The sequence below is a fragment of the Myxine glutinosa genome, chromosome 3 (assembly GCF_964187855.1).
Source record: "Myxine glutinosa chromosome 3, kmMyxGlut1.1, whole genome shotgun sequence".
NCBI lineage: Eukaryota > Metazoa > Chordata > Myxini > Myxiniformes > Myxinidae > Myxine > Myxine glutinosa.
Genome location: NC_136263.1, coordinates 188,250,036 through 188,277,049, shown reverse-complemented (window position 1 = coordinate 188,277,049; position 27,014 = coordinate 188,250,036). Strand labels below are relative to the sequence as shown.

At 45.1% G+C, this 27,014-nt stretch overlaps 1 protein-coding gene and 1 long non-coding RNA gene across 4 annotated transcripts in view; one reads left to right on the top strand and one right to left on the bottom strand.

Annotated features, from left to right (window-relative positions):
* Positions 1 to 2,231: 2,231 nt before the first annotated feature.
* LOC144891392 (uncharacterized) lies at positions 2,232 to 4,406 on the bottom strand. The gene is made up of 2 exons (XR_013622920.1): positions 3,508 to 4,406; positions 2,232 to 3,334 (listed from the first exon to the last, which is right to left on the bottom strand). It is a non-coding gene; the product is annotated as an uncharacterized LOC144891392 (long non-coding RNA).
* A 2-nt stretch (positions 4,407 to 4,408) lies between these two features.
* Positions 4,409 to 27,014, top strand: part of LOC137422964 (torsin-1A-interacting protein 1) — a 32,740-nt gene continuing 10,134 nt past the window's right edge. For 2 of the 3 annotated variants that reach the window (XR_013622919.1, XM_068109659.2), the window contains exons 1-4: positions 4,418 to 4,616; positions 4,733 to 5,003; positions 10,965 to 11,113; positions 12,030 to 12,110. Coding sequence is in view for 2 of the 3 variants with exons in the window: in XM_068109659.2 (XP_067965760.2) it covers positions 4,565 to 4,616; positions 4,733 to 5,003; positions 10,965 to 11,113; positions 12,030 to 12,110 (553 nt within the window). In the remaining variant the exon portion in view is untranslated. Of the gene's footprint in view, positions 4,617 to 4,732; positions 5,004 to 10,964; positions 11,114 to 12,029; positions 12,111 to 27,014 lie in introns of all 3 variants that reach the window. The other variant, XM_068109661.2, reaches the window with a different exon arrangement.

The following is a 27,014-nucleotide window of genomic DNA, read 5'->3' as shown; positions in this document are numbered from 1 at the left end:
CACAAACGCACATTATCGTTCTTGTAGTTGTTGTTTCCTGAGCTTTGGCTTTGGTCTCTCTCTCTCCCTTCCGCAATCGCACAATATCGTTCTTGTAGTTGTTGTTTCATGAGTGTTGGTTCCTTCCTTCCACAAACGCACATTATCGTTCTTGTAGTTGTTGTTTCCTGAGCTTTGTTCTCTCTGACTCTCTCTCACTTCCGCAATCGCACAATATCGTTCTTGCAGTTGTTTCATGTGATTTGGTCTCTCTCTCACTTCCGCAATCGCACAATATCGTTCTTGCAGTTGTTTCATGTGATTTGGTCCACGGAGGTATATAATATGGAGAGCCAATTGGCCACCTCGCAGCATTAGCCGCCGTGAAGCCACCGGAAATAGTCTGGCGGCCATATTGGGAAGCCGATTGTTTTGTAAACAAAGCCTGTCAAAGCAAAGGCGTGGCGCACTGATGATGCAGCTGGAGCGAATTTTAGGACCGCCGACTATTTAATTAATATAGAATACTAATATTTGAACTGATATTCGGGCTCAGAATCCCGTTCTTTAAGGAAATGGTGTTCATTAAGTTTGAAGTTGATTCCAGACGCATTTTTCCTGGGGAATCCAATGGTTTAGAGCTTGTTTGAAAAAAAAGTGCCCAAAATTACCGCTCGGTGTTCTTTATCGTCCTTCTCATGACCCAATCACCCACTAGTAGGAATAAGAATCCTGACATGTTACACCCCTGTTTAACTCCTGTCTTCACCTTGAACCATTCTGTTGTTTCACCTTGGTCGACGACCGCACATTGAAAGTCTTGGTAAAGGGCTTTTACAAGGTTCACTAATTTTCCAGGTATGCTGTATTTCTTCATTATGACCCAGACTTTCTCTCGGCAAGGAGTCGAAAGCTTTCTAGAAATCTATAAAATTGAGGTACATCGTCGTTTGCCATTCTTTGGCTTGTTCTATAATATTCCTCAATATAAAGATCTGATTTGTTGTCATGTTATATTAGTGGGGCGGCTTAGCCCAAATATTCAAAAGAATTGTGCATTTTGTGATACAAGCACCAAATTTGGCACAAATGTACATTAATATGTTGCGAACATTTTCGGATATTTGGCCACTTGAAATTCCGTAATTTTTTTTTTCAAATTTTTTCAAATTTCGTAATTTCAAATTTTTCGGGTGACACCGTCACAATTTCGGTCTTCGAGGCCCGGCCGATAGGCAAAGTGTGACCGGAAGGGACGAGGTTCTCCTGACCACGTGGCCCTCGATCTGGGAAGCGAGAGGCGTTCCATTAGTGGACGCGCCCCTCACGCCCGACTTTTGGGCGGCCCCGGCAGGCCGTTTGTTTTGACGTTCCGTGACAGGCCCCGCACCCCCACCTCCGGGCCGACCGGAAGCTTGTGCTGAGTACATCATACCTGAACAACTCAGTGAGGCAGAACACAGCAGTGCACACCAGGGTGACCCCTTCAGTGCATAAACCAATTAACCTGTCCACTGCAGGGCATATAGAAATGAAGTTATTTTCTGCATATAATAATAATATAAGTTCAGTTCTATATAACAATTTCTGTTATCACCACTACCACTACAACTACCACTACTACAAGCTTTGTCTGGAATTTTGTGGACTAACAGACAAACAGACATACAGACAAGCTGGGATCAAAACATTACCTCCTTCCACCATTGAGTGTAGAGGTAAACATCATGGAAATTATATCATGCCCTAGATTTAATTCATGCTTACCCGTGTATTTGCTTCACTGGTTCACAAGGTCTTTTGCATACATGTAATTCAGACTCTCGTCTTCATTGCTGACCACACAATGTTCGCAACATATTAATGTACATTTGTGCCAAATTTGGTGCTTGTATCACAAAATGCACAATTCTTTTGAATATTTGGGCTAAGCCGCCCCACTATATCGGCCGGCCTCGAAGACCGAAATTGTGACGGTGTCACCCGAAAAATTTGAAATTACGAAATTTGAAAAAATTTGAAAAAAAAAATTACGGAATTTCAAGTGGCCCAATATCTGAAAATGTTCGCAACATATTAATGTACATTTGTGCCAAATTTGGTGCTTGTATCACAAAATGCACAACAGGTTTGCTATGCTGCTACACTATATGATGTTACTTAATTCAGTCATTATATTGTAACTAAGATGTGTATGTTTCTATTACCGAGATGTTAGAAACCAGTCACATAAATGACATGAAACGCTGTCATGTAGTTAACCCACACAATTCTTGGGTTTCGGAAGTTTTTGCTATTCATAACATACAAGACTTACATGTTGCAATGGAACGTTCAGCAGGACATGGTAATTGTTACATGAATAATGGAGCGGAGATATAGACATCTCATGCAACACATCTTTTACAGTTTAAATATTTACATGAAGTGTTGGTGAACTCGCCATATCAGACAAAGGGCAACCCACTTGCAGACTTGATGTCATGTCGCATCAAGAGGCGCTTATATGCGGCAACAAACTGCCGGGCCGTTGGGTTATTCCCACTTCCACATGCAATGCGGACCGCTCCAAAGAAAAGTTCAATGTGGTCTTGGCTCATTTTGTACGTGAGCAGGTATCGCAGGGGAGATGAGGCAGGTTTGACATATGTGAAATACAAAATTGTGACACTCTCTATGCAGATCATGAAACCAATGAAGGGGGTTTTCAAACGCGTATTGGTCATAACTTGACCATTCATGTTTTTGATGTTGGACAAGTAACTGTAGGCAGTATCCAGGAATGGCAGGAAAAGTCCTTCTCGTGATGTCATGAGTGGTGCCTTGTAGTTTCGTGCCAATGGATTGCGAGAATTTAGAATGTCAAACAGTTTGTCCAATGTTTCAATGTATTGGCAGGTAGCCTCACTGCCCTGAAATTCTGATAGTTGCAAAGTGTCCCTGCAAAACCGAATTGCATCTGCCACACTAGTGCTCAATGTCTGAGTGCTGTGTCCATCTTCATGACATTGCTCTTCCACTCGATGTGTTTCTGGGAGAGCTTATTCCCCAGACGCAAGCCTTCCCTCTTCTGCAGATCAAAGAGTGCCTGGATGTATTTCCACGCGATGACTTTTTTGTTGCCATCCTCCATCATTTTCATGGATCCAAGACAGTTTCTTGCAAGTTTAAGCATGTGACATGCATCGAGTACTTCGAGTACTTCGGCTTCAGTCGGACGGTTTGACCAGTCCTGTCGAAGTCACTCTCATTGAAGTGATCACTGCACAGAACTGTGGTGCCTGGGGTGGGGTAGAAGGACTCCCTTCTCAGGGCAGATGTCCATCGAGAGCACAAGTCCTTATCCTTTGGAAACCTTGAAACAAAATACATTGTGGTCACAAAATGTGGTTGCAGGTCAAAACCTCAGAGGGCAGTCACAACATCCGAGTCAAAACGACTCCATATCAAAATAATATTTTGAGTTTCATATGTATAGTTAAATACAACTTCATCTGCTAATGTTTGCCATGTGTCGGACTTTCGTACCTTCCACAAGTAACCCCCATTTGCTCTTTCTGCTCACGAGTGACACAGGAGGGCATGGAAACCCTGACAGTAGTAGACTGGACAATTAAGTTAAGCTCATCACAAATTAAATCACTTGACAATGATCACGAGCTGACGAGTCAATCTCGATACTTCAATCTGAATCAATGAATGAGTCAATCAGACATCAGTCTGACATACTCACATAGCCCTAGTGAATACACAATACAGTTATATTTGAGATCTGTGTCGTATTGCACACCCTGCGCGTGGTCTAACATCATCAAATTCAAACACAGTGTTCAAACTTCATTGAAACTTAATTACCTAGCCCCACCACTGTGACCACGCCAAAAACTGAAAAAGCAGAACACCCGCGATCGCGGTTTGTCACTTACTTGTGAAATGTGCATGTGGAGGCCTTCCCTGAGGTATTTGTGCAGTCAAATGCAACACACTGTGGCATTTTGAAACAGCGCGTTCACAAATAAGACTCCTTACAGTCGGTAAGCATCCAAAATGAATCAGAAATTGTGAGATCAGCTGATTGTGAGATCAAACACGGACGCAGACACAATCGGCTTCCCAATATGGCCGCCAAGCAACTTCCGCTAGCTTCAGCCGACAGCCATCATTGGCTCTCCAGGTTTATTATATACCTCCGTGATTTGGTCTCTCTCTCACTTCCGCAATCGCACAATATCGTTCTTGTAGTTGTTGTTTCATGAGCTTTGGTCTCTCTCTCTCCCTTCTGCAATCGCACAATATCGTTCTTGTAGTTGTTGTGTCATGATATTTGGTCCCTCCCTTTCGCAATCACAATATCGTTCTTGTAGTTGTTGTTTCATGAGCTTCGGGTCCTCCTTTCCACAATTATTGTTTCTATGAGCTTTGGCCCCTCTATTTCGCAACGCACAATCTCGTTCTTCATGGAACGAGCAATCTTCAGAAAATGTTTTATTTCTAGGAAACACGTAATGATGTTTTGTATTAATTCGCGTTTTTTTTATGTCAACGACTATTATACCGCTTACCGGTTTGTCAAGTTCTCGTTGTGATGGAGGGCGGGAGGCACACAGTTAAGTCACGAGAAGGCATTTCGCGCACAGGTGTGTTGAAGGAAGGAAGGAAACTGAAAGTTTGTGACATTCCTGAGTTAGGCTACCTTGTTTAACTGGGCTACCTTGTTTAACTGGTTTATCCTTAACCAGGTATCTTCTTTCAGGTAGAATGCAGCGAAATGGGAAAGCACAAGGAGACGGTACCGGCAAGGGGATCGATAACAAGCAATGTCCTTCGAGCATTTCACCTCCAACGTCGAAGAGATTTCACCACACCGAGCAGGTTAATGACAAACAGAGCAAAATGATGGCGGGAGATGGAAGAAGAACGGTGTATCCAGAAATCCGGTTGCATCCAGATATGAGGGGAGAGCCTCAACCTCGGTTGTATCCAGATATGAGGGGAGAGCCTCGTGGGAGTGGAGACGCTGAAAGGTATTACAATTACAAAGGTATTTGTCAAATATGTAGATTGCCTTCGGCCTATAAATAGAACGGTACTCGGTGGATCGAATCGAAAATTGAATCGATTATTCCTTGTCAGACACCCAACCTGTCCACCAAGTTTAGTCCAAATCCCTCCACAACTTTTTGAGATATCCTGCTATGTATCGGTTTTGGCCCCATCTCCCAACGGTGACTAATCGCTTTAAAAATTCTAGTAGCCGGATCCGGATCCGGATCTTCACCAAAATCGAACCAATTCTTCCTTGTCACATTCGCTACAGCTTTGTCAGGTAGATTTAACGAGGTAGTTTACCCCCATCCGAATCCGTCCACAACTTTTTGAGATATCTTGTTCACAGACAGACACGGTCCGACGAATTACCCAAATGTACCCAAATGTAAGTGAATTTACCCAAATGAAGATCATCTCACACGGAACTAGTGACACAAAGTGAAGTAAATATAAATATTTTATTAAAGTTGCACCCTACTTTCTTATTATTTGTATCAAAATGATGTGGAATATTTACCCAAATGAAAATTCTCAAAAATGACGATTTACCCAAATTTACCTAACCCGAACGCTAACCCTAACCCGAACACTAACCCTAACAACAACTAACCCTAACCCGAACGCTAACCCTAACCCTAACAACAACTAACCCTAACCCGAACGCTAACCCTAACAACAACTAACCCTAACCCGAACGCTAACCCTAACAACAACTAACCCTAACCCGAACGCTAACCCTAACAACAACTAACCCTAACCCGAACGCTAACCCTAACAACAACTAACCCTAACCCGAACGCTAACCCTAACCCGAACACTAACCCTAACAACAACTAACCCTAACCCGAACGCTAACCCTAACCCGAACACTAACCCTAACAACAACTAACCCTAACCCGAACGCTAACCCTAACCCTAACAACAACTAACCCTAACCCGAACGCTAACCCTAACAACAACTAACCCTAACCCGAACGCTAACCCTAACAACAACTAACCCTAACCCGAACGCTAACCCTAACCCTAACAACAACTAACCCTAACCCGAACGCTAACCCTAACAACAACTAACCCTAACCCGAACGCTAACCCTAACAACAACTAACCCTAACCCGAACGCTAACCCTAACCCGAACCCTAACAACAACTAACCCTAACCCTAACCCGAACCCTAACAACAACTAACCCTAACCCGAACCCTAACAACAACTAACCCTAACCCTAACCCTAACAACAACTAACCCTAACCCGAACCCTAACAACAACTAACCCTAACCCGAACCCTAACAACAACTAACCCTAACCCTAACCCTAACAACAACTAACCCTAACCCTAACCCGAACGCTAACAACAACTAACCCTAACCCTAACCCTAACAACAACTAACCCTAACCCTAACCCTAACCCGAACGCTAACCCTAACCCTAACAACAACTATAATCTGGTGCAGAAAAAAAATGCACATTGCCCTATGAGCTTTGACTGTGCACACCGTAACGTTTTACTGCATAAAATAACCTTCCTTTACGTAGTACGACTTACATTTGGGTACATTCACTTACATTTGGGTACATTCACTTACATTTGGGTACATTCACTTACATTTGGGTACATTCACTTACATTTGGGTACATTCACTTACATTTGGGTACATTCACTTACATTTGGGTACATTCACTTACATTTGGGTACATTCACTTACATTTGGGTACATTCACTTACATTTGGGTACATTCACTTACATTTGGGTACATTCACTTACATTTGGGTACATTCACTTACATTTGGGTACATTCACTTACATTTGGGTACATTCACTTACATTTGGGTACATTCACTTACATTTGGGTACATTCACTTACATTTGGGTACATTCACTTACATTTGGGTACATTCACTTACATTTGGGTACATTCACTTACATTTGGGTAATTCGTCGTACCGGACAGACAGACAGGCAGGGGTGAAAACATAACCTCCATCCACCTTCGCTGGTGGAGGTAATAATGAGTAAACGGAAATAAATTGCTGTGTGGGACCAATGAGAATGAATACTCTGTTGACCTGACGTGTGTGTGTGTGTGTGTGTGTGTGTATGTTTATGTGTGTGTGTGTGTGTTTATGTCTGTGGGTGTGTGTGTTTATGTCTGTGTGTGTGTTTGTGTGTGTGTGTTTGTGTCTGTGTGGGTGTGTGTGTTTATGTCTGTGTGTGTGTGTTTTTATGTCTGTGTGTGTGTGTGTGTGTTTATGTCTGTATGTGTGTGTTTATGTCTGTATGTGTGTGTTTATGTCTGTGTGTGTGTGTGTGTGTGTGTTTATGTCTGTGTGTGGGTGTGTGTGTTTATGTCTGTGTGTGTGTGTGTGTTTTTATGTCTGTGTGTGTGTGTGTTTATGTGTGTGTGTGTGTGTGTGTTTATGGGTGTGTGTGTGTGTGTGTGTGTGTGTGTGTTTATGTCTGTGTTTATGTCTGTGTGTGTGTGTGTTTATGGGTGTGTGTGTGTGTTTATGGGTGTGTGTGTGTGTGTGTGTGTGTGTGTTTATGTCTGTGTTTATGTCTGTGTGTGTGTGTGTTTATGGGTGTGTGTGTGTTTATGGGTGTGTGTGTGTGTTTATGGGTGTGTGTGTGTGTGTGTGTGTGTGTGTGTGTGTGTGTGTGTGTGTGTTTATGGGTGTGTGTGTGTGTTTATGGGTGTGTGTGTGTGTGTGTGTTTATGTCTGTGTTTATGTCTGTGTGTGTGTGTGTTTATGTGTGTGTGTGTGTGTGTTTATGGGTGTGTGTGTGTGTGTGTGTGTGTGTGTGTGTGTGTGTGTGTGTGTGTGTGTGTGTTTATGTCTGTGTTTATGTCTGTGTGTGTGTGTGTGTGTGTGTGTGTGTGTGTGTGTGTGTGTGTGTTTATGTGTGTGTGTGTGTGTGTGTGTGTCAGTCATTTGAGCTATTTTCATCAAATTTTTACCAAACCTTAATTATGATACGGAGAAGGCAAATTAATAATTTGGTCAAAAGGTCAAAGGTCAGTGTCACCTAAAATCATCAATTTTCTTCCGATTAACCTGAAATTTCAATTTACCATTTCAGTTTTGTCATCAAATTTTCAACAAAGCTTTATCTATCTATAATTCCAGTAATCTCTGTCTGTCTGTCTGTACGTCTGTACGTTTGTTTGTTTGTCTGTGACCGCTGTTTCTCGACAACCACGGGTCCGATATACTTTTAACTTGCCAGGTATATTGCTGGGGACCCGAGGATGTGCCTTTTCAAGGTTTCATATTAATCGGACAATTACTTACCGAGCTATGTCCAAAAAACGATTCAACCAATCAGAGAGCAGCGAACGATCGCGTGTGCCGAACGTGGCGGGCACACTCTGCCTCGGATGGCACATTTGAGAGCGTATTCATTTATTTCACGTTTGCAAACTATGTTGGCGTTAAACTATGTTTTACAACTAATAAAAACGAATTTGCGATTCATTCGCTTTCCTGCGCGTTTGTGCACGCGATGGCGATTTCTTTACCAAACTCCGGAAGCCGTTCGCTTTGGACCAAACCATTGCATGTAAATAGAGGGGGGGGATTGTCACCACTCGCAAGCCGTTCGCTTTGGACCAAACCATTTCATGTAAATAGAGGGGGGGGATATAATTTTAGATATAGATATAGTACGGGCATGCCCTAGTCTATCTATAATTCCAGTAATCTCTGTCTGTACGTCTGTACGTCTGTACGTTTGTTTGTCTGTGACCGCTGTTTCTCGACAACCACGGGTCCGATATACTTTTAACTTGCCAGGTATATTGCTGGGGACCCGAGGATGTGCCTTTTCAAGGTTTCATATTAATCGGACAATTACTTACCAGCTATGTCCAAAAAACGATTCAACCAATCAGAGAGCAGCGAACGATCGCGTGTGCCGAACGTGGCGGGCACACTCTGCCTCGGATGGCACATTTGACAGCGTAATCATTTATTTCACGTTTGCAAACTATGTTGGCGTTAAACTATGTTTTAAAACTAATAAAACCGAATTTGCGATTCATTCGCTTTCCTGCGCGTTTGTGCACGCGATGGCGATTTCTTTACCAAACTCCGGAAGCCGTTCGCTTTGGACCAAACCATTGCATGTAAATAGAGGGGGGGGGATTGTCACCGTACTCGCAAGCCGTTCGCTTTGGACCAAACCATTTCATGTAAATAGAGGGGGGGGATATAATTTTAGATATAGATATAGTACGGGCAATGCCCTAGTTATAATAATACGGAGAAGTCAAATTAATAATTTGGTCAAAAAGTCAAAGGTCAGCATCACATAAAATATGAAATTTTAAGAATTAGCATATTGGGTCACCGAATTGGTACACCAATCAAAAGCTAGAAGCTGATTGTTTTTTGTTTTTTTGTTTGTTTTTAGATTGAAGACTAATATAAGGGTCAAGGTTGCATAAAATCATCAATTTACATTATTAATTTTTTTAGCTGTTTTCGTCACGTTTGACATACGTATGAATAAGAAGAAGAAGAAGAAGACGTCTGAATACAAAGCGGATGTGGATGAGCTTTGCATTTTCAGATGCTTTCTAGTTTTTATTAGATTGAGGGATTAGGGTAAGCGGAGAAGTAATTAAATGTGATATTAGACGTGTGCCGCCTTTTTGTTATGGAATATAGATTGAGACATCCAACCCACCATAATAATGTTTCTAAAAACCCCATTCCTTTTGATGTATTATTGATGTTTTTTTCCCCTTTGAAATCGGTCATTATTGTTCTTTGAAAGCGTCTGAGTGTGCCCTCAGCTGGGGTTATTTACCTCAGAGTTGTTCGAGTGATGGATCTTGAGGGGTCGCTGCTCCCCCAGACTGGTCTCTGGCCCATTAGGGAGCGGGGAAGTGTATCATGACTGATGGTGGGGGCCAGAGCCTTTGGAAGCTCATGCCATTGGGGGGGGGGGGGGGCGTGGGGGGTTAGGGGGCGGGGGGTGTGGAAGTGGAAGAGATTGTTTTCCGGGAACGGCTTGCCAACAATTTACCGGAATCATCCCAGAATAGGCTGTGTCATTTTGTGAGGTTGTCCTGATGCACCACGTCCCCACTCAGCCAGCCGCACCTCATTACCCTCCTGTCTGCATTCCTCCCGTCACCAAGCCCTGTGACAGCACGTTGACTGAGCTTGTGAGGGGAGGTGACCTGCATCCTTATCAGATAGGCTACGCCGGCATGGCTTGGGTATTTCCTGTCTTGTTTTCCCACTATCTAACGTCTATCTCCTGTGGCATGACTGATGGGCAAAGGATAAATAAGGAATCCAGTTCGTCGTTTGATACCGAAGGCGCGTCTGATCGGTATTGGGTAAGGAGCTCATTTATTATGTGCTGAGTGTATTGTGTTGGTTGAATCATTTATTTATTACCTTCGCAAAAGCGGAAGGTTATGTTTTGATCGCTGTGTATTTATTTGTATGTCTGTGTGTGTGTATGTTATTCGCATAACTCAAAAAGTATTCAACCGAATTGCATGAAATTTGGTGGGATGATTGGTTATTATACGGGACACATTTGATTTGATTTTGGGAGCAATCGGGTCAAAGGTCAAGGTCAAGGTCACGAAAAGGTCAAAATCGTATTTTTGTTGTTCTGTTCCCTACACTCCCATGCCAAGTACAGAACAGTAGCTGCGGCGAAGGTATGCGCTCTACCGAGTGCCCGTTCTAGTTCTTATTGCTTCTTGTAATCCCTCACCGTGAACATGGCTTCTCTTAATAAATATACCTGGTATTGTGGTGAAATCTTGTAGTTGTGGTTCACCTGAGCTGATTATGGAGGGCTAATTGGCTGCGCGGTGAGTCAACACCACACACCCGGCTCACGGATCACATTGGTGTCAGGAGTGTATAACTTTGTCCCTATTCATCGATGCTTACCTTGTGCCGTTTTCACCAGTTCTGAAGATGATATTGGAGATGGTGGAGGTGATGCACACAGGTTTGAACCCTCCGATGAGTGTGATGGAACTCACTTCGAAGACGAGGAGTTATTCCATTCGGAAACCATACCATCCCAAAAACCTAGGCACACCCGCAAAGGTTTTGGTAAGACTCTTTCCCAGCAGTAGCTAATATTGAGTGACAAGATGGTTGAGTTGGTGAAGCCATGATGCATTGTCCTCACTGGTGTGGGTTTGATTCGCATCTAGCTACTCAGGACAATTGGTTTCGGTTGTTCATTAGCCTCTGTGTAGACAAAGGCAAGCCTGGCCAGTCGGTTTCTGAAAATGGGGGATCCATACTCTTATGAGCTGCCCACTGCAGAATAATAGGACTTGGTGTGTGGTAACGACGACTTCGCAGGTCTTGCGTCTTCCCATGGACACTGGCATTTGCGTTGTCTGTTCTTGCTCTCATTCCACAAATGAAATTATCACGACATAAACTAAAAAAAATAACCACCTTTAGAGGCCATTTTTCCCCGCAAGCGGGGGTTGGCCTTTTTCGGGAACCGTGGTTGTTGTTGTTTTTTTTGGTCCCCTTTTTGAAGCAATGTTTTACGGCCGGATGCCCTTCCTGACGCCAACCCTTTTTGCCACCTTTAACGACAAACAGGGAATTACCAGTGAACTGGTACTCAATTTGCCGACCTCGGAAGGATGACAGGCTGAGTCAACCCCCCTGGCGTTAATTCAGCAATCGACTGGGATTCGAACTCAGGATCCTCGGATCCTAAGCCGGCACCCTAGCCGCTAGCCCAACACCAGGCCCATATCACGACATGATAACTTGTATTGTCAATTTACCAGACTTGGTGATGCAATGGTTAGAGCGTCCACTCTTGAGTCTGGGAGGTCGGTGGTTCAAACCCCGTCAGAGTAATACTAAAGACTAAAGAAAGAGTTATACTTTTTTTTGTGTGTGTACTTTAAATGAACATAAAGGTAAAGGATGAAGGCATTAAAAACTGATGGAACTGGAAATTGTTTTTTTTGCCGTAATTGATGGCGTTTTGTCGTAGATGTGCATGCAAGTGTCCACACTGAAAGAAGAACAAAGACACCGGAAAACAAGTTCGTACATCACCGTAACAAACTTGCAGGTATCTGATGTGTTTAATTTTTATTTTGGCTGCTTGACAATAGCAATGATATTATTACATGTACAACCAAACCCGTCAAACAAGAGCTTGTTTAGTATGCTGAAAATGAAGAAATTCTCCTCACATTCTTCCACTCTATCTTTGTAATTCCTTCTTTTTTCCAATTAGAAGCACGATCATGCTATGCCTAAAGCAAGAGGTGTTGGGATAGAAAAAAAAAAGAAAAAAAAAAAGAAACCCACCTTTAGAGGCCATTTTTCCCCACAAGTGGGGGTTGGCCTTTTTCGGGAACTGTGGTTGTTGTTGTTTTTTGGTCCTTTTTTTGAAGCAATGTTTTACGGCCAGATGCCCTTCCTGCCGCCAACCCTTTTTGCCGCCTTTAACGACAACCAGGGAATTACCAGTGAACTGGTACTCAATTAGCCGACCTCGGAAGGATGACAGGCTGAGTCAACCCCCCTGGCGTTAATTCAGCGATCGACCGGGATTCGAACCCAGGATCCTAGGATCCTAAGCCGGCAGCCTAGCCGCTAGCCCAACACCAGGGATAGAAATAATATATGAAATTTCATACGAGTGAAAGTACTATGATATCAAATATAAACACTAACTTTTATTGAATGATCATATTGCAACATTCTCATATTCTCATATGAATCTCAGTGGACAAATGTTTTTCCTCTTCCTCCTGAAGTGCTCTGCCTTTTGGCAGGTTGATGGTTTCCATTGTTATCCTGCTACAAAACCATTAGTACATGGGCTTATGTTGGGAAACCAAAGTTTGTGGACCGTTTTGCTAGATTCTTGGCAACTAGGCTTAAATCACTCTAAATAGCATATAAAATAAAAAAATTGCTGTTGCCAAATTTTCACGACATCTTCATGGCGGCCATCTTGGATTTCAAGATGGCCACCATTTCGGACCTATTTTGCCTTATAATGCCCTTATAATATTATATAATGCCTTATAATGCCTTAATGCCCTCTCCCACGCCCGCTCCGCCTACTACTCTCAAATTATCCACTCTGGCTCCGGAAACCCAAAAGCACTCTTCTCTACAATAAACAAACTCCTCCGCCCCCTGGACACCACCACCCAGTCATTCACAGTAGACAACTGCATCTCCTTCCTTTCTTTCTTCCAACGCAAAATTGACAACATCTACAACAGCTTGACCACCGCCGCACCCGCTCCCCCTCCAACCACCTGCCCCCCCTTATCCTGCCTTCCCCTGTCTCAATTCTCCCCGGTCTCCCCTACTGACCTCTCTGAACTCCTCATAGGAATGAAAACTGCCACCTGCACTCTTGACCCCATCCCCTCCAGCTTTGTCAAGGCCTCCCTCCCTGCTCTCTCTCCACTTATCATTGCAACAATAAACTCCTCCCTGTCTACAGGCATCGTCCCACCATCCCTCAAAATTGCTGCTGTTACCCCCATTCTAAAAAAAACCTGGTCTAAACCCTGACACCCTAAACAACTTCAGACCCATCTCCAACCTACCCTTTCTGTCGAAAGTTTTGGAACGCGCTGTAGCCACTCAACTCAAACATCACCTCTCTGCCAATAACCTGTATGAAACATTCCAATCCGGATTCCGCTCCAACCACAGTACTGAAACTGCTCTTCTCAAAATCACCAACGACCTTCTCCTCTCCTCTGACGCTGGCAACCTCAACATTCTCGTCCTCCTCGACCTCAGCGCTGCCTTTGACACCATCGATCACACCATCCTCCTCACCCGACTTGAATCCACCTTTAACGTTACCGGCACTGCCCTCTCTTGGATTCAATCATACCTCTCTGACAGACGCCAGTTCATCTCCATCAATAACTGCAAATCCCCCACTGCTCCCCTCCCCCAAGGTGTCCCCCAAGGTTCAGTTCTTGGCCCCCTCCTCTTCATCCTTTACCTGTCCCCCCTCGGTCACTTAATCCGCCGTCATGGTCTCCAATTCCACTGCTTCGCCGATGACATCCAGCTTTTCATCTCCACCAAGTCCGTCTCCACCGACACCCACTCTATCCTGACAAACTGCATCTCTGAAATAAAATCCTGGCTTCAAATCAACTTCCTCAAACTTAACTGTGATAAATCTAAAATAATCATCATTGGCCCAAAAACGCTCACAAAATCCACCCATAACTTTGCCCTCAACATCGACGGTATCCCAGTATCCACCTCCCCTCTCATCCGGAATCTTGGCGTCATCTTTGACCAAACCCTCTCCTTCGACAAATACACTAAACAGATCACAAAGACAGCCTTCTTTCACCTGAAAAACATCGCCCGTCTCCGCTCATCCCTCTCCTCCACGGCTGCAGAAACCCTCATCCACGCCTTCATCACCTCCCGTCTGGACTACTGCAATAGCCTCCTCTATGGTTCACCCTCAACAATCACCAATAAACTCCAATACATTCAGAACTCCGCTGCCCGTCTACTCACCCATTCCCGGACCCGTGACCACATCACCCCCGTTCTTTACAAGCTTCACTGGCTCCCCATCTCCCAGAGAATCCAGTACAAAATCCTCCTCTTGACCTACAAAGCCCTCCATAACCTGGCCCCATCCTACCTGGCTGACCATCTCTCCAGACACACTCCCACCCGCAACCTCCGCTCTGCTGGTACCAACCTCCTGACCCCCCCATCCGGACCAAATTCAGATCCTGGGGGGACAGGGCCTTCTCCATCGCTGCTCCCACCCTCTGGAACTCACTACCTCACACCATCAGAGACTCCTCCTCACTCACCACATTCAAAACATCACTCAAGACCCACCTGTTCAGCACTGCATTCAACATTCAACCCACAGCATTTAACCCCTGACTATCACTTCTCCTTCTCCCTCCTTTTGCTTTAAATATTTCCCTATTGATTCTTGTCTTTTTGCAATTGTTGTTTTCATGTTTTGTTATGCATTATGTTTTGCACTCTGTCAAAGCGCCTTTGGGCTTCATGAAAAGCGCTATACAAAATAAATGAATTATTATTATTATTATTATTATTATTATTATATCTCACTTATTAATCAAGGTATCAGCACAAGAATAGTGTCCTTACCCACATTTTCGGGGTCAAGGAAGACAATGGTGATAATCAAATTTCAGCTGGATGGCCAACATCTTTATAATTTCAAGATGGCCGCCATTTTTAATCAAAGTATGAGCAAACTTAGCCTAGTGTCTTAGTCTGAGACAATTGATGAAGACTAGTTGTTGAGGCTAGCAACCATCATAGACTTAAGCCTTTTCTGAAAGCAATGCTACAGTTTGTTAATCAGTTTGTTTCATCAAACAACTCATATCAAAAATCCAAACGACGGGCTCTCTACTGATCAAACACAATGTCATTCCCAATAGGCTGGGCATCAGTGTTGCAGCATTTCTCCAAATCAGCATCACAGTTACACAATTCGGTACAGACTACATTCCTAGCTTTGCATGAACACCTGCGTGAACACAATTTGCTAGGACTCTTTGCAGCTCGTCCACAGCCACAGCGAACAAGTTGGAGAATTGAGGCTGGAGCAATTGCAACCTGCGTCAGGACTGGTCTCAATTCGCCTCCAACAGTTTCCCATCCCAAGGTGTTTGGGTCGATCACAGTTGGATTTAGAGTTAGATCTTGTGCCCACGTGTGTGCTTGCAAATGAGCACGCTGGACATGCTCTTTCCAGGCACCAGCAGTTGGTGTTAGTTTCTCGACTCCCTGATCAGCCTTCAGCTGGCGGAATAGGTGCCATCGTAGTTCAGCAGCACTTCTTATTGTGACACCTTTCGGACAGAAGAGGCGACAGAAATACTCTTCACATCCTTCTAGGACAGCATCAGATGGTTTATCACCCTCTCCAAGCTGAGCAATTGCTGACACTACTGTTTGACTACTTTCAGTGAATGCCTTGAAGCAAGTTGTTTTACTCTTGCCCTGAATGTGGCCAGTGGTGTCACAGCCGGTGAGAGCATGCCAATTAACAAGTGCTTTTGCCCTCTGAGCACCAAGCTGTTCATAGATTGGCCTTAGTAAGATTTTCCGACGGTTTTTTCCAGTGCCCATGATAACTGCAGCATCACTTCCTAGGTCATCACTTCGACGTAGAGCAAGTAACAACACATCTGTGTCTGGGGAATAGATACTCACAATGAATCCTGTTTTCACAAGTTGCACTGCATGCAAAATCATGAGTGTGTCAGCTTCCTCCTGGCTACTGACCTCTTTAGCAATTTCACATTCAAAATTGCTCTGGACACTTCTCCTTGTCACCGTTACAATCTGCATGGAGGATCTACTGTTGATCAATCTATTTGCCAGGAAGAGTGTCAGTGAATCCTTTGTGACATTACGAGCAAGGAATGACTTGGTGTCCTTGATTTTGGTTTGCTCATCAACAATATCGTTTTTCACTGCCTGGTCTTGCCTCTACGACGTTCCCTTGTTCCTTCCTTCAATGATGCATCAATTGTGTAATTGTCAAACACAACCCGAAGCTGCTCATAAGCACGTCCTCTGCATTCGGCTAGCTGTACATACGCTGTGCCTAGCTCCTTGCAGTTCTGAAATTTCTTGACACTCATTAATTCTTGCAATAGCACCATTCCATCAACAATTAAGCATGTCCTGGGTCTTTCTTGCACATTCTCAGGGTGTTCTGCAAGTTCTTCAGCATGGTCACTTGAGTTTGTGTCATCACTGGATTTCACAAGACCCTCCAGGAGTGATATGATCTTGCTCTTGTCGGTGGTGGGGTGGACCATTCCATTTGGCTGGAGAAGAGTTCTATTGGTATTGGACAGTTCATGTGCCCCTACCACTTCCTCTAGATCCACTGCTTCCCTCGATGACCTTGCAATGACTAGTAGTCGAGCAAACAGGGATGTCGTCACTTTCAGTGCCACTACCTCACTACCAGTTTTCACCAACAGGTCTTTGCCAACCGAATTCCAAGATGGCAATTTCAATTTGGTCATTGTCGACCACAGGTTTTGGTTTCCCTTTATTCTCTTTTCTACAAATGCACTGTAAGCCTCCTGTCCGAATTTCTCTGCATTAAGAATTCCTTCCTCCACAGCTTTAGGAATCACCTCATTGGTCAACAACTTGAACAGGCAGGTCTGAAACACATCCTCAGAGTTGTGCAACTTGAAAATGTTGCATTGGAGAAGTGTTGCTTTCAGCTTTGCAATTGATCTTTCCTGGTAGGCTACTTTGTTGGATGAAAGGCCATGATGCCTATCAGTTTTCTCTGAAGACACTCCAGCCAGGTGTTCCATTTCCTTTGATATGTGAGCGAGCTCGGGGGCTGTCAGACAGAACTTCTTAAGTGTTGCAGCTGTGGATGTTATTCCACTGATCCCGCCATGTCCTTTTGCTACTTTATTCAGATGTTCCATGGCCTGGTCTACACTGAGTCTTGTGAAAGGTATGCTGTTACTTGTATTGACTGTGAAACCACCAGCAGAAAACTCTTCCCACAACTCTGGATCTGTGTCCTTGATATTCTGCATTCTGGCCAGGTACTCTGGAATATGCCTAGCATAGTCTAGACGATCATATGCAAAGAATAGTGCACACAGTTTCTCATGTGTAGCTAGATACAGTGCCCAATCACCATCTCTGTTGGCGCGTAAGAATTGCAGAAGCAGCATCACCTGGTCCATGTACAGTCGGGCCCATCTGTACATTGGATTGTTTTGATGGTCAGCATCATACTGTGCAAGCTGTGCCTCTAGATTGATGGACTCAGTTGTTGCTAGGAAGTCCTGATGTGCCTTCAGAATATCTCCACCATCTCTGCAGGCATCACTCAGTGTCTTAGAACCTGTTTGAAGTGCCCCAAGAGTTTCCGGGTGGTCCTGGAAGAATACGTCCATCCAAAGATCATATAGTGTTTGGAGAGTTATCTGATGTGCAAGGACAGCCCGATTATAGTGATTGCCATTGATGATCTGAGACGTTGTCACAGAGCTGTATAGCTCGGCTTCTTGCCATGCCATATCAAGTCCACTGCCTTCTACTGAATGGCCTAAGTACCTAAGGGCACAGATGGCAGTGTGGAATCCACCTGGGCAAAGAATCCATCTGTTGCTATATCGTGAATCTAGGTGCTCTCGCTTCAAAACTCTCTTGTATAGATCCATATCTAAAGTTACTACAGTAGGCGTTCCAGGACACACTATCTGGTTCAATCTTTGAAGCTGTTCAAGGCCAGTTACCAATGTAGACCAATCTTGTGGTGCAGCATTGATGATTGGCATCAAATATGCATTGTCAATCATTGCTGACATCATTTCTGGAGAATCTTTTCTCAAAATGGAGTTGTAGGCAGACCAAATTGGCATTGATTGATCTCTTTCTGAATCCAGAGCTTCAGGAAGCTCAGCAGAATGACTGCCTTGCAGATCATTGTCCAGGTTTTTGACTTCTCCTCTATTGTTTTCCTGGATGTTGCCAGTGCTGGAACCAATTGTGGGCTCTGTCTCATTAGTATCGGCATCTGTTGGTGCCCTATTCAGGTGTCGTGCCAACAACCATCCAAGATCATTGCATCCAACACAGTTTCAGGAATAATATTTGACTAAAACTAGATGTACGGTAGCTTGATTCTTTAGATAATATTTGGGTGTGGATCTGGCAGAAGAACTCCCCTGTCCCCTCACCTCCTATCCACCCCCTCCCAATCCAATCCTAACCATTATCTAAAAATGTAAGTACCTGTGAGTAAAAGTAAATAGATTCAATACCAGGACATTTATATTTAAACCTGATATACATGAAAACCTTTTAAAGTATGGCTGTGACCTGGAGTTTGGGCAAAACTAGATTTAAAAATGGTGGCCATCTTGAAATTATAAAGACTAGGGCATGCCCGTACGTGGGTGCCCGTTCCTTGCCAAAAAAAAAAAATAACGCTACCCGTACGCTCTACCCCGCCCGTACGCCCGTAAACAAAAAAAACAACGCTCTTCGCTTCCGCCCTTCGCTCTGACTGAATTGGGAGAAATAATGAGCATAAGAAATCGAGAAATTATTATTTTCTCCGGAAGAAATCGAATTACGAACCGTAATGGCGCACGCGCTCGGCTCGGCTCGCTCTCACATCGGCCACGCCTACGCAATAACGCGTTCTGTGATTGGCTGCCGGAAGTGCAGTCTTCACTGTCCGGAAGGTCGCAAATCGCAGTTACGATGAATCGCAAATTAGTTTTAATTAGTTTTAAAACATAGTTTAACGGCAACATAGTTTTCCAACGTGAAATAAATGAATACGCTCTCAAATGTGCCGTCCGAGGCAGAGTCTGTTCGCCACGTTCGGCACACGTGATAGCTCGCTGCTCTCTGATTGGTTGAATCGTTTTTTGGACATAGCTCGGTAACTACTTCTCCGATTAATATGAAACCTTGAAAAGGCACATCCTCGGGTCCCCAGCAATATACCTGGCAAGTTTAAAGTATATCGGACCCGTGGTTGTCGAGAAACAGCGGTCACAGACAAACAAACACACACACAGACACACAGACACACACACACACACACACACAGAGATTACTGGAATTATAGATAGATGTTGGCCATCCAGCTGAAATTTGATTAATACCATTGTCTTCCTTGACCCCGAAAATGTGGGTAAGGACACTATTCTTGTGCTGATACCTTGATTAATAAGTGAGATATAAGGCAAAATAGGTCCGAAATGGTGGCCATGAAGATGTCGTGAAAATTTGGCAACAGCAATTTTTTTATTTTATATGCTATTTAGAGTGATTTAAGCCTTGTTGCCAAGAATCTAGCAAAACGGTCCACAAATATACATAAGCCCATGTACTACATACATCAACACAAAGAAAACCATACTAACTAGCCGAAACCCGTGGAACTCCACGGAAGGGAGGATGTGGTGTATGGATAGAGTGTACCATTATGGATGGCATAGGGGATTTGCTTGTCCGAGTAAGAGTTAGGAAGAAAGATGAGAATGAAGAGTGCATATATGAACAACGATCGCCGACACCGACACAAATGCATGCTCTGGATTGTCCACTCAGTGGACGGCTTGCTTTCGCCTTCGCCTGTCCAATCAGCGGACGGCTTGCTTCGCCTTCGCCCAGCAGACGCCAATACGATGGCGTCGTAAGATGGCGTCGTATCGGCAGTTAATCGGATGCTTTTGGGCCCCAACGTCGGCTAATTCAGATTTTTCGAGTATGGCTGTACATGATAAACAAAGGGCACGGTTCGTAGATCGTAAATCCATTAGTGCCGTGGGCATCGGGTCACTGGGTGCGGCGTAAAAGGGATAACAAAGTCGAGTCCTTACGCTATTATTATATAGACTAGCCGAAACCCGTGGAACATCCACGGAAGGGAGGATGTGGTGTATGGATAGAGTGTACCATTATGGATGGCATAGGGGATTTGCTTGTCCGAGTAAGAGTTAGGAAGAAAGATGAGAATGAAGAGTGCGTATATGAACAACGTATTTATTGCAATCTACTTAAATGACAACGGTATGATATACTTTTGAAAAATGAATGGATTCGTAATAGGAATCGGCATAGCACCACTCTGGGATTGTCCACTCAGTGGACGGCTTGCTGTCGCCTTCGACTGTCCAATCAGCGGACGGCTTGCTTCGCCTTCGCCCAGCAGACGCCAATACGATGGCGTCGTAAGATGGCATCGTATCGGCAGTTAATCGGATGCTTTTGGGCCCCAACGTCGGCTAATTCAGATTTTTCGAGTATGGCTGTACGTGATAAACAAAGAGCGCGTTCGTAGATCGTAAATCCATTAGTGCCGTGGGCATCGGGTCACTGGGTGCGGCGTAAAAGGGATAACAAAGTCGAGTCCTTACGCTATTATTATATAGATATGACCAAAACCTCGGCGATGCGACCCAAAACCACGGCAACGCGACCCAAAACCACGGCAACGCGACCCAAAACCACGGCAACGCGACCCAAAACCACGGCAACGCGACCCAAAACCACGGCAACGCGACCCAAAACCACGGCAACGCGACCCAAAACCACGGCAACGCGACCCAAAACCACGGCAACGCGACCCAAAACCACGGCAACGCGACCCAAAACCACGGCAACGCGACCCAAAACCACGGCAACGCGACCCAAAACCACGGCAACGCGACCCAAAACCACGGCAACGCGACCCAAAACCACGGCAACGCGACCCAAAACCACTGCAACGCGACCCAAAACCACTGCAACACGACCCAAAACCACTGCAACGCGACCCAAAACCACTGCAACGCGACCCAAAACCACTGCAACGCGACCCAAAACCACTGCAACGCGACCCAAAACCACTGCAACGCGACCCAAAACCACTGCAACGCGACCCAAAACCACTGCAACGCGACCCAAAACCACTGCAACGCGACCCAAAACCACTGCAACGCGACCCAAAACCACTGCAACGCGACCCAAAACCACTGCAACGCGACCCAAAACCACTGCAACGCGACCCAAAACCACTGCAACGCGACCCAAAACCACTGCAACGCGACCCAAAACCACTGCAACGCGACCCAAAACCACTGCAACGCGACACAATCAATAGCTCTTCATTACCATCATCGTTCATCCAATATAGGAACATTTGGTGTTCCTCGCTGCTTACTTCTCTCCATGCCATATATTATTATTTTTAATTTTTTTTTGTATACAAGATCGAGGCTTGTGTAAGAGCTAACATTAATGACAAAAAAAATAAATAATTGGACACATAAGACAAAATAAAGGTAGCGGGGAACAAGATGGGGAGAGAGGGGGAAGCACACAAGTACAACATTTGAGAGCAGGGACATCGGGAGATCTGTGGGAGGGAGAGGGCTTGGGGGGGAGGAGGCGTGGGAAGAGGGCTGGGGGGGTGGGAGAGGTATAAACCACATGGACACTGCTCGGACTTCCAAGTGGATCTGGGGTGAATTAACGGGAGGTAGAAAAGATCAAGGTTTTGAATGGGGGAAGATAACAGATGGCGGTGAACAGCTATTTTAAAGACCTGGAGGGAGGAGTGGGATTGAAGAGAGTGAGGGAGTTTGTTCCAAAGGTGGGAGAAAAGAGGAATGAAACAGTGAAGGTGAGCAGAGAGTCTTGATTTGGCAGTTTCACCAGAAGAGGGTTGCTGGCAGATCTTGTGCGACCTGTAGGAGTATTTGGGGGACAGAGAACAGACAGGGCTGGGGGGGCTAGGTCAGAGAGGAGTCGGTAGAAGACAGAAACACCACCAACCTACCTGCGGTGAGTGAGTGAAAGGCCCTCGGAGTGAGCTTCATTGCGGGAGATTCCAATGATTCTGAAAGCTTTGGTTTCAACAGCGTGAAGCCGAGCTTGGTGTGAGGCAGGAGCACCAGCCCAGAGGGGAGAGCGGTATTCCATTGAGCTGTGGATGAAAGCCTTGTATGTGGTGAGGAGCTGAGGTGTGCCAAGGAAGGATTTCGCACGACAGAGGATGCCCAGTCGGCGACTGGCTTTGGAAGCCAGCTTGGAAATGTGGTTTTCTCAGGAAAGATCATGGCAGATTGTGAGACCCAAGAGCTTGAGTGACAGAACTTCTTGGAGAGGATTGTTGAGAAAGTAGATGGGAGGGTTGTCCAGACGGTCTTTTCATAGAGACATACTGAGAGTGTGAGATTTGTCAGGATTGAAAGACATGTTCCACTTGTTTGACCAGTTTGTGATATTGTCCAGGTCTGCAGAGAGTGAGGAGGCTGCAGACTGCCGATCTAAGGGATGAGGTATGGAGCGGCAGAGAGTGGAGTCATCAGCAAAGAGATAGAGAAGATTTTCCAGGGAGTCGGAGAGATCATTGATGAAGACCAGAAAAAGCACAGGGCCCAGAACACTGCCTTGGGGAACTCCAGCCTCAACAGGAAGGGGAGATGAGAGAAATCCATTCAGGGCCACACATTGACTACGACCAGAGAGGCCATGCATGGAGATTTCCATGGATACCATAGGAGGAGAGTATGGTGAGCAGAGTGGGGTGCCAGACCGTATCGAAGGCACGTGATATGTCAAGGGAGACAGCTCTAATTTCCTGTTTGACATTGAGGACCTCCATCCATTGTTGAGACAGCAGAAGCAACAAGTCCAGAGTAGAATGACCTGGTCTGAATCCAAATTGATGGTCAGAGATCAAACCATTGGAGAAGAGGAAGGATTTGATATCCGAAGCAATGATGGATTCCATGACTTTGCTGATAAATGGGAGCAGGCTGATTGGTTTGTAGTTGCAAGGATATGTTCTTGCACATTTTTTGTGTAAAGCGGTGATGTTGGCTGATTTCCAAGCTGATGGCACATGACCTTGAGCAAAAGAGAGGGTGAACAAAACAGAGAAAGGGTGTGAAAGAATGACAGAGCAGGATTTTAGGACCCGTGTGCTGATGCCGTCTGGTCCAGTTGCAGAATCAGAGTCGAGGATTGACAAACTTCTCCACCCTGTCAGGCGAGAAGGACACAGAGTCAAGGAGCAGCTGGGTACGACTGGATCCGGTGGGTACAGAGAGAGATGGGTTCGGGACACAAGATTTTGAGGCAAACACAGAGTTGAGGCATTCAGCTTTTTCACGTGTGGTCAGCTGTGTAGCCATTTGAGCTAAGGGAGGGGATGGAGCGGGAACAAACACCAGAAACAGATTTGACCAGACATTTGGAGGGGGGAGACAGGTATGAGAGTTCACTCTTCAGAGTAGAGAGATATTGTTTCCTGGCTCTCCTGACGGTAGACATACACTTGTTCCGAGCTTTGTGAAAGGAAATGAGCCTTCCGTTGGATTTGCCTTCCAGGAGGTGAAGGCATGTTGTTTCAGGGCAACTGCCTCGCCACAAGATTCCGTGTTCCATGGACAGGAGGAAGGGTATGACAACTGAAGACAGGATGGCATAAATCTGTGCATGAGAGAGAGCAGTTTGCTTTGTAAGAATTCCCAGGATGAGTTGATGTCAGAGGCAGTAGAGATGGGAGACCAGTGCAGATGATTGATGGCTGCTTGAAGACCGTGCCAGTTGGCCTGAGTGAAATGCCAGACTCGTCGGCGCTGAGGAGGCTCTCTGTGAATGGCCAGAGAGATATCCACTTCAACAAGCATATGGTCAGATGAACCGATTGGAGCAGAAGAAGAGCAGCAGACATTTGCAGGGAAGTTTGTCATAACCAAGTCTCGAAGAGAAGATGCTCCGTTGACTGAGATCCGGGTTGGGAAATTTACAGATTGTGTCAGTCCCAGCGAGGCGCATAAGTCCTTTGTTGAGGTGCCATGGCTGGTGAGAGAGGTACCCACACCCAGCCAGCTGGCATGATGACAGTTGAAATCACCACATACGAGGAAGAGAGAGTTGGGATGAGTAGATAGAAGTTGGTCCATGTTATCAGACAGCGAGATGTGGATGAGTCATCACTGTTTGGAGGACGGTACAGAACACATGAACAAAAGGTGGGAGCGGAGAGGAAGCCGTAGTCAGAGGTACTCCTGGGGGTGAGGTGGAGAGAGGGCAGTGCAGAGAGAGTGAGGAAGAGAGTTTTTGATAAAGATAGCAACCCCACCTCCAGGACGAGGCTCAGGTCTATCATACCGGAGGAGGGAGTAACCAGGGAGAGATATTAAGGAATCAGAGACATCATGAAGGAGGAAAGTTTCTGTTCAGCAGATCAAGTCTGGTTTGTCAGAAGCAACCTGTTTGGAGAGGTCATCAGGTTTGAGCGAAGGCCCCGGATGTTTGAGGTCCATACCATTAAGGAAGAGGAAGGGGAAGCATCGGATACAGGACAGGACAGGGGAGGGGTAGGGTAAGATGAGGAAGAGGAGGAGGTAGGGAGAGCTGTTGATAGTGTGTCAGAGATTTTAGAAGAGCTGGGAGAAAGGGAAGGATGAGCAGGACAAAAGATTTGATTTTGATTGGATGAGGCACAGTGAGGTGTTGTTTGTGGGGAGGGGGGAGGGCAGAGCGATGAAGAAGGTTGGAGGAGATGGAGGTAAGAGTTGGAAGGGAGAGAAAGCGGGGAGGATGCTTTGAGGAGGGGGGTGAGGGGAGAATTGGAGAAAAAAGGAGGGTGGGGAGATTTGAAGGGGAGGAGGGAAGGGGGAATTTAGGAGGAGAGGGGTGAGTTTGGATTTTAGAAAGTGTTGGATGATTAATGGAAAACTAACATTTATTGTAAAATGGGTTTCTTGTCATTTTCAAGTCAGAGATCCGTTTGAAAACGTTGGAGGAGGGGTTGAATGCAGGTGAGTTTAGGGAATGTAGGAAGGAAGAACTGTAATGGATTGAATTTTTATTTGAAATGAAGAGATTTGGTGAGCAAATCGAAAACAACCTTTTAAAGAAGAAGAAGAAAAGTGTATAATAATATACAGCAGAATACAACACTTCAGGGGAAAGTTTAAACATTTAAAAAGTAAACCATGAAAACTATCTGGGGAAATTCCCTAAATGAGCGCATGAAGGATTCCTAAGGGGGATTAATGATTCCAGCACAGGTTCAAAAGCAGGAACAGAAGAATAGGAGATTGATAGCCAGGAGAGCAGAGAACGAAGGAACAGGGAGGTGTATAAGCAAATGTGTGGGTACGGGAGGAGGGTCTACTTTTTACATTCTTCGTTAATGTTTTTTTGAAGGTTAGGTGAAAGTGGATCAGAGGAAGAAGGATAATGTTTAAGAAGTATCGTGAGAACTGTAATTGGAAAGGTGTTGGTTGGAGAGGATTGAGTTATGAAGGAAGGAGAGAAAAAACACCGGGTGGGGCGAAACACGTGGTCGAAGAACGAACGAACACAGGGAGAGAAGGAAATGTGTTGTTTTTTGTTTTTTAATTAATACTTTAAACAAAGGGTAAGATGTTCGGGAAAGTATGGGGTGAAAAAAAGACTAGAAAAAAAACAGTGAGAGAATGAAAGTAAATGGACCACAAACGACTGCCGAGAGGAGACAACAAAGCCTCGAGGCCTGAAAAACCAGGCCTGAAAAACGCGGCAGGAACCAACCGACGATTATACACAGGTATGCACGATTTACACCAAGATCGAACGAGAAACACGCAGTGGGTACTGACACTGTACAATAAAAATACAGTTTTGACAAAAATACAAATGGGAAAATTTCTTACCTTTGGTAGAGTGGAGAGCTTGGAATAACACACTACCTCGCCGGCAAAACCGGAAGCGGAAGTCAAAAACCTTTGATCACCTCTTTCAACAATCCATTTCTTCCCAACATATGACCAAGGCAGTTTTTCCGTCTTCATAATTGGCTCAGGCAAACACCTTTCCTGCAGCCTGGTGTTGGCTTAACGGTTAAGGTGGTGGCTTGAGATCTTAGGGTCCTGAGTTAGAGCCCTGTCAGCCGTTGAATTAACATCAGGTGGGTTGATTCAGCCTGCCATCCTTCCGAGGTCGGTAAAAGAAGTACCAGCTGACTGGTAATGGGGGGGGGGGGGGGGGGTCATTACATCAGCGGTACAGCCGCGCCCCAAGACAATGATGCAGCCAAGCGGCCACACACTGCATACAAACCACCACCACCTTTCCTGCACCAGTGCAAGAAGTTCAATTCTCGTATTGTCTTCCTCCAATGCTTTACAACCTTCATCATACCCACATTTCAAAAACTTGGTTTCTTATTGTTTCCCTTCTCAATGTGCAGGTCTTAGACCCATACAGCACCACACTCCAAATCGAGGATTTCACGAACCTCCTTGTTGGCTGTTTGTGGAAGCTCATGAGCTCTTTTATTTTTCTGTGAGTGTAGTTGGCTTTGGCTATTCGTTGTGACATCTCTACATTTGACATCCTCGGTTACCAAAGTCTTTTAACTCCGACTTGCCGCAGCTCATGTCCATTGATGTTGCTCATGTTCAGTGGAATGATAATTCCCCAA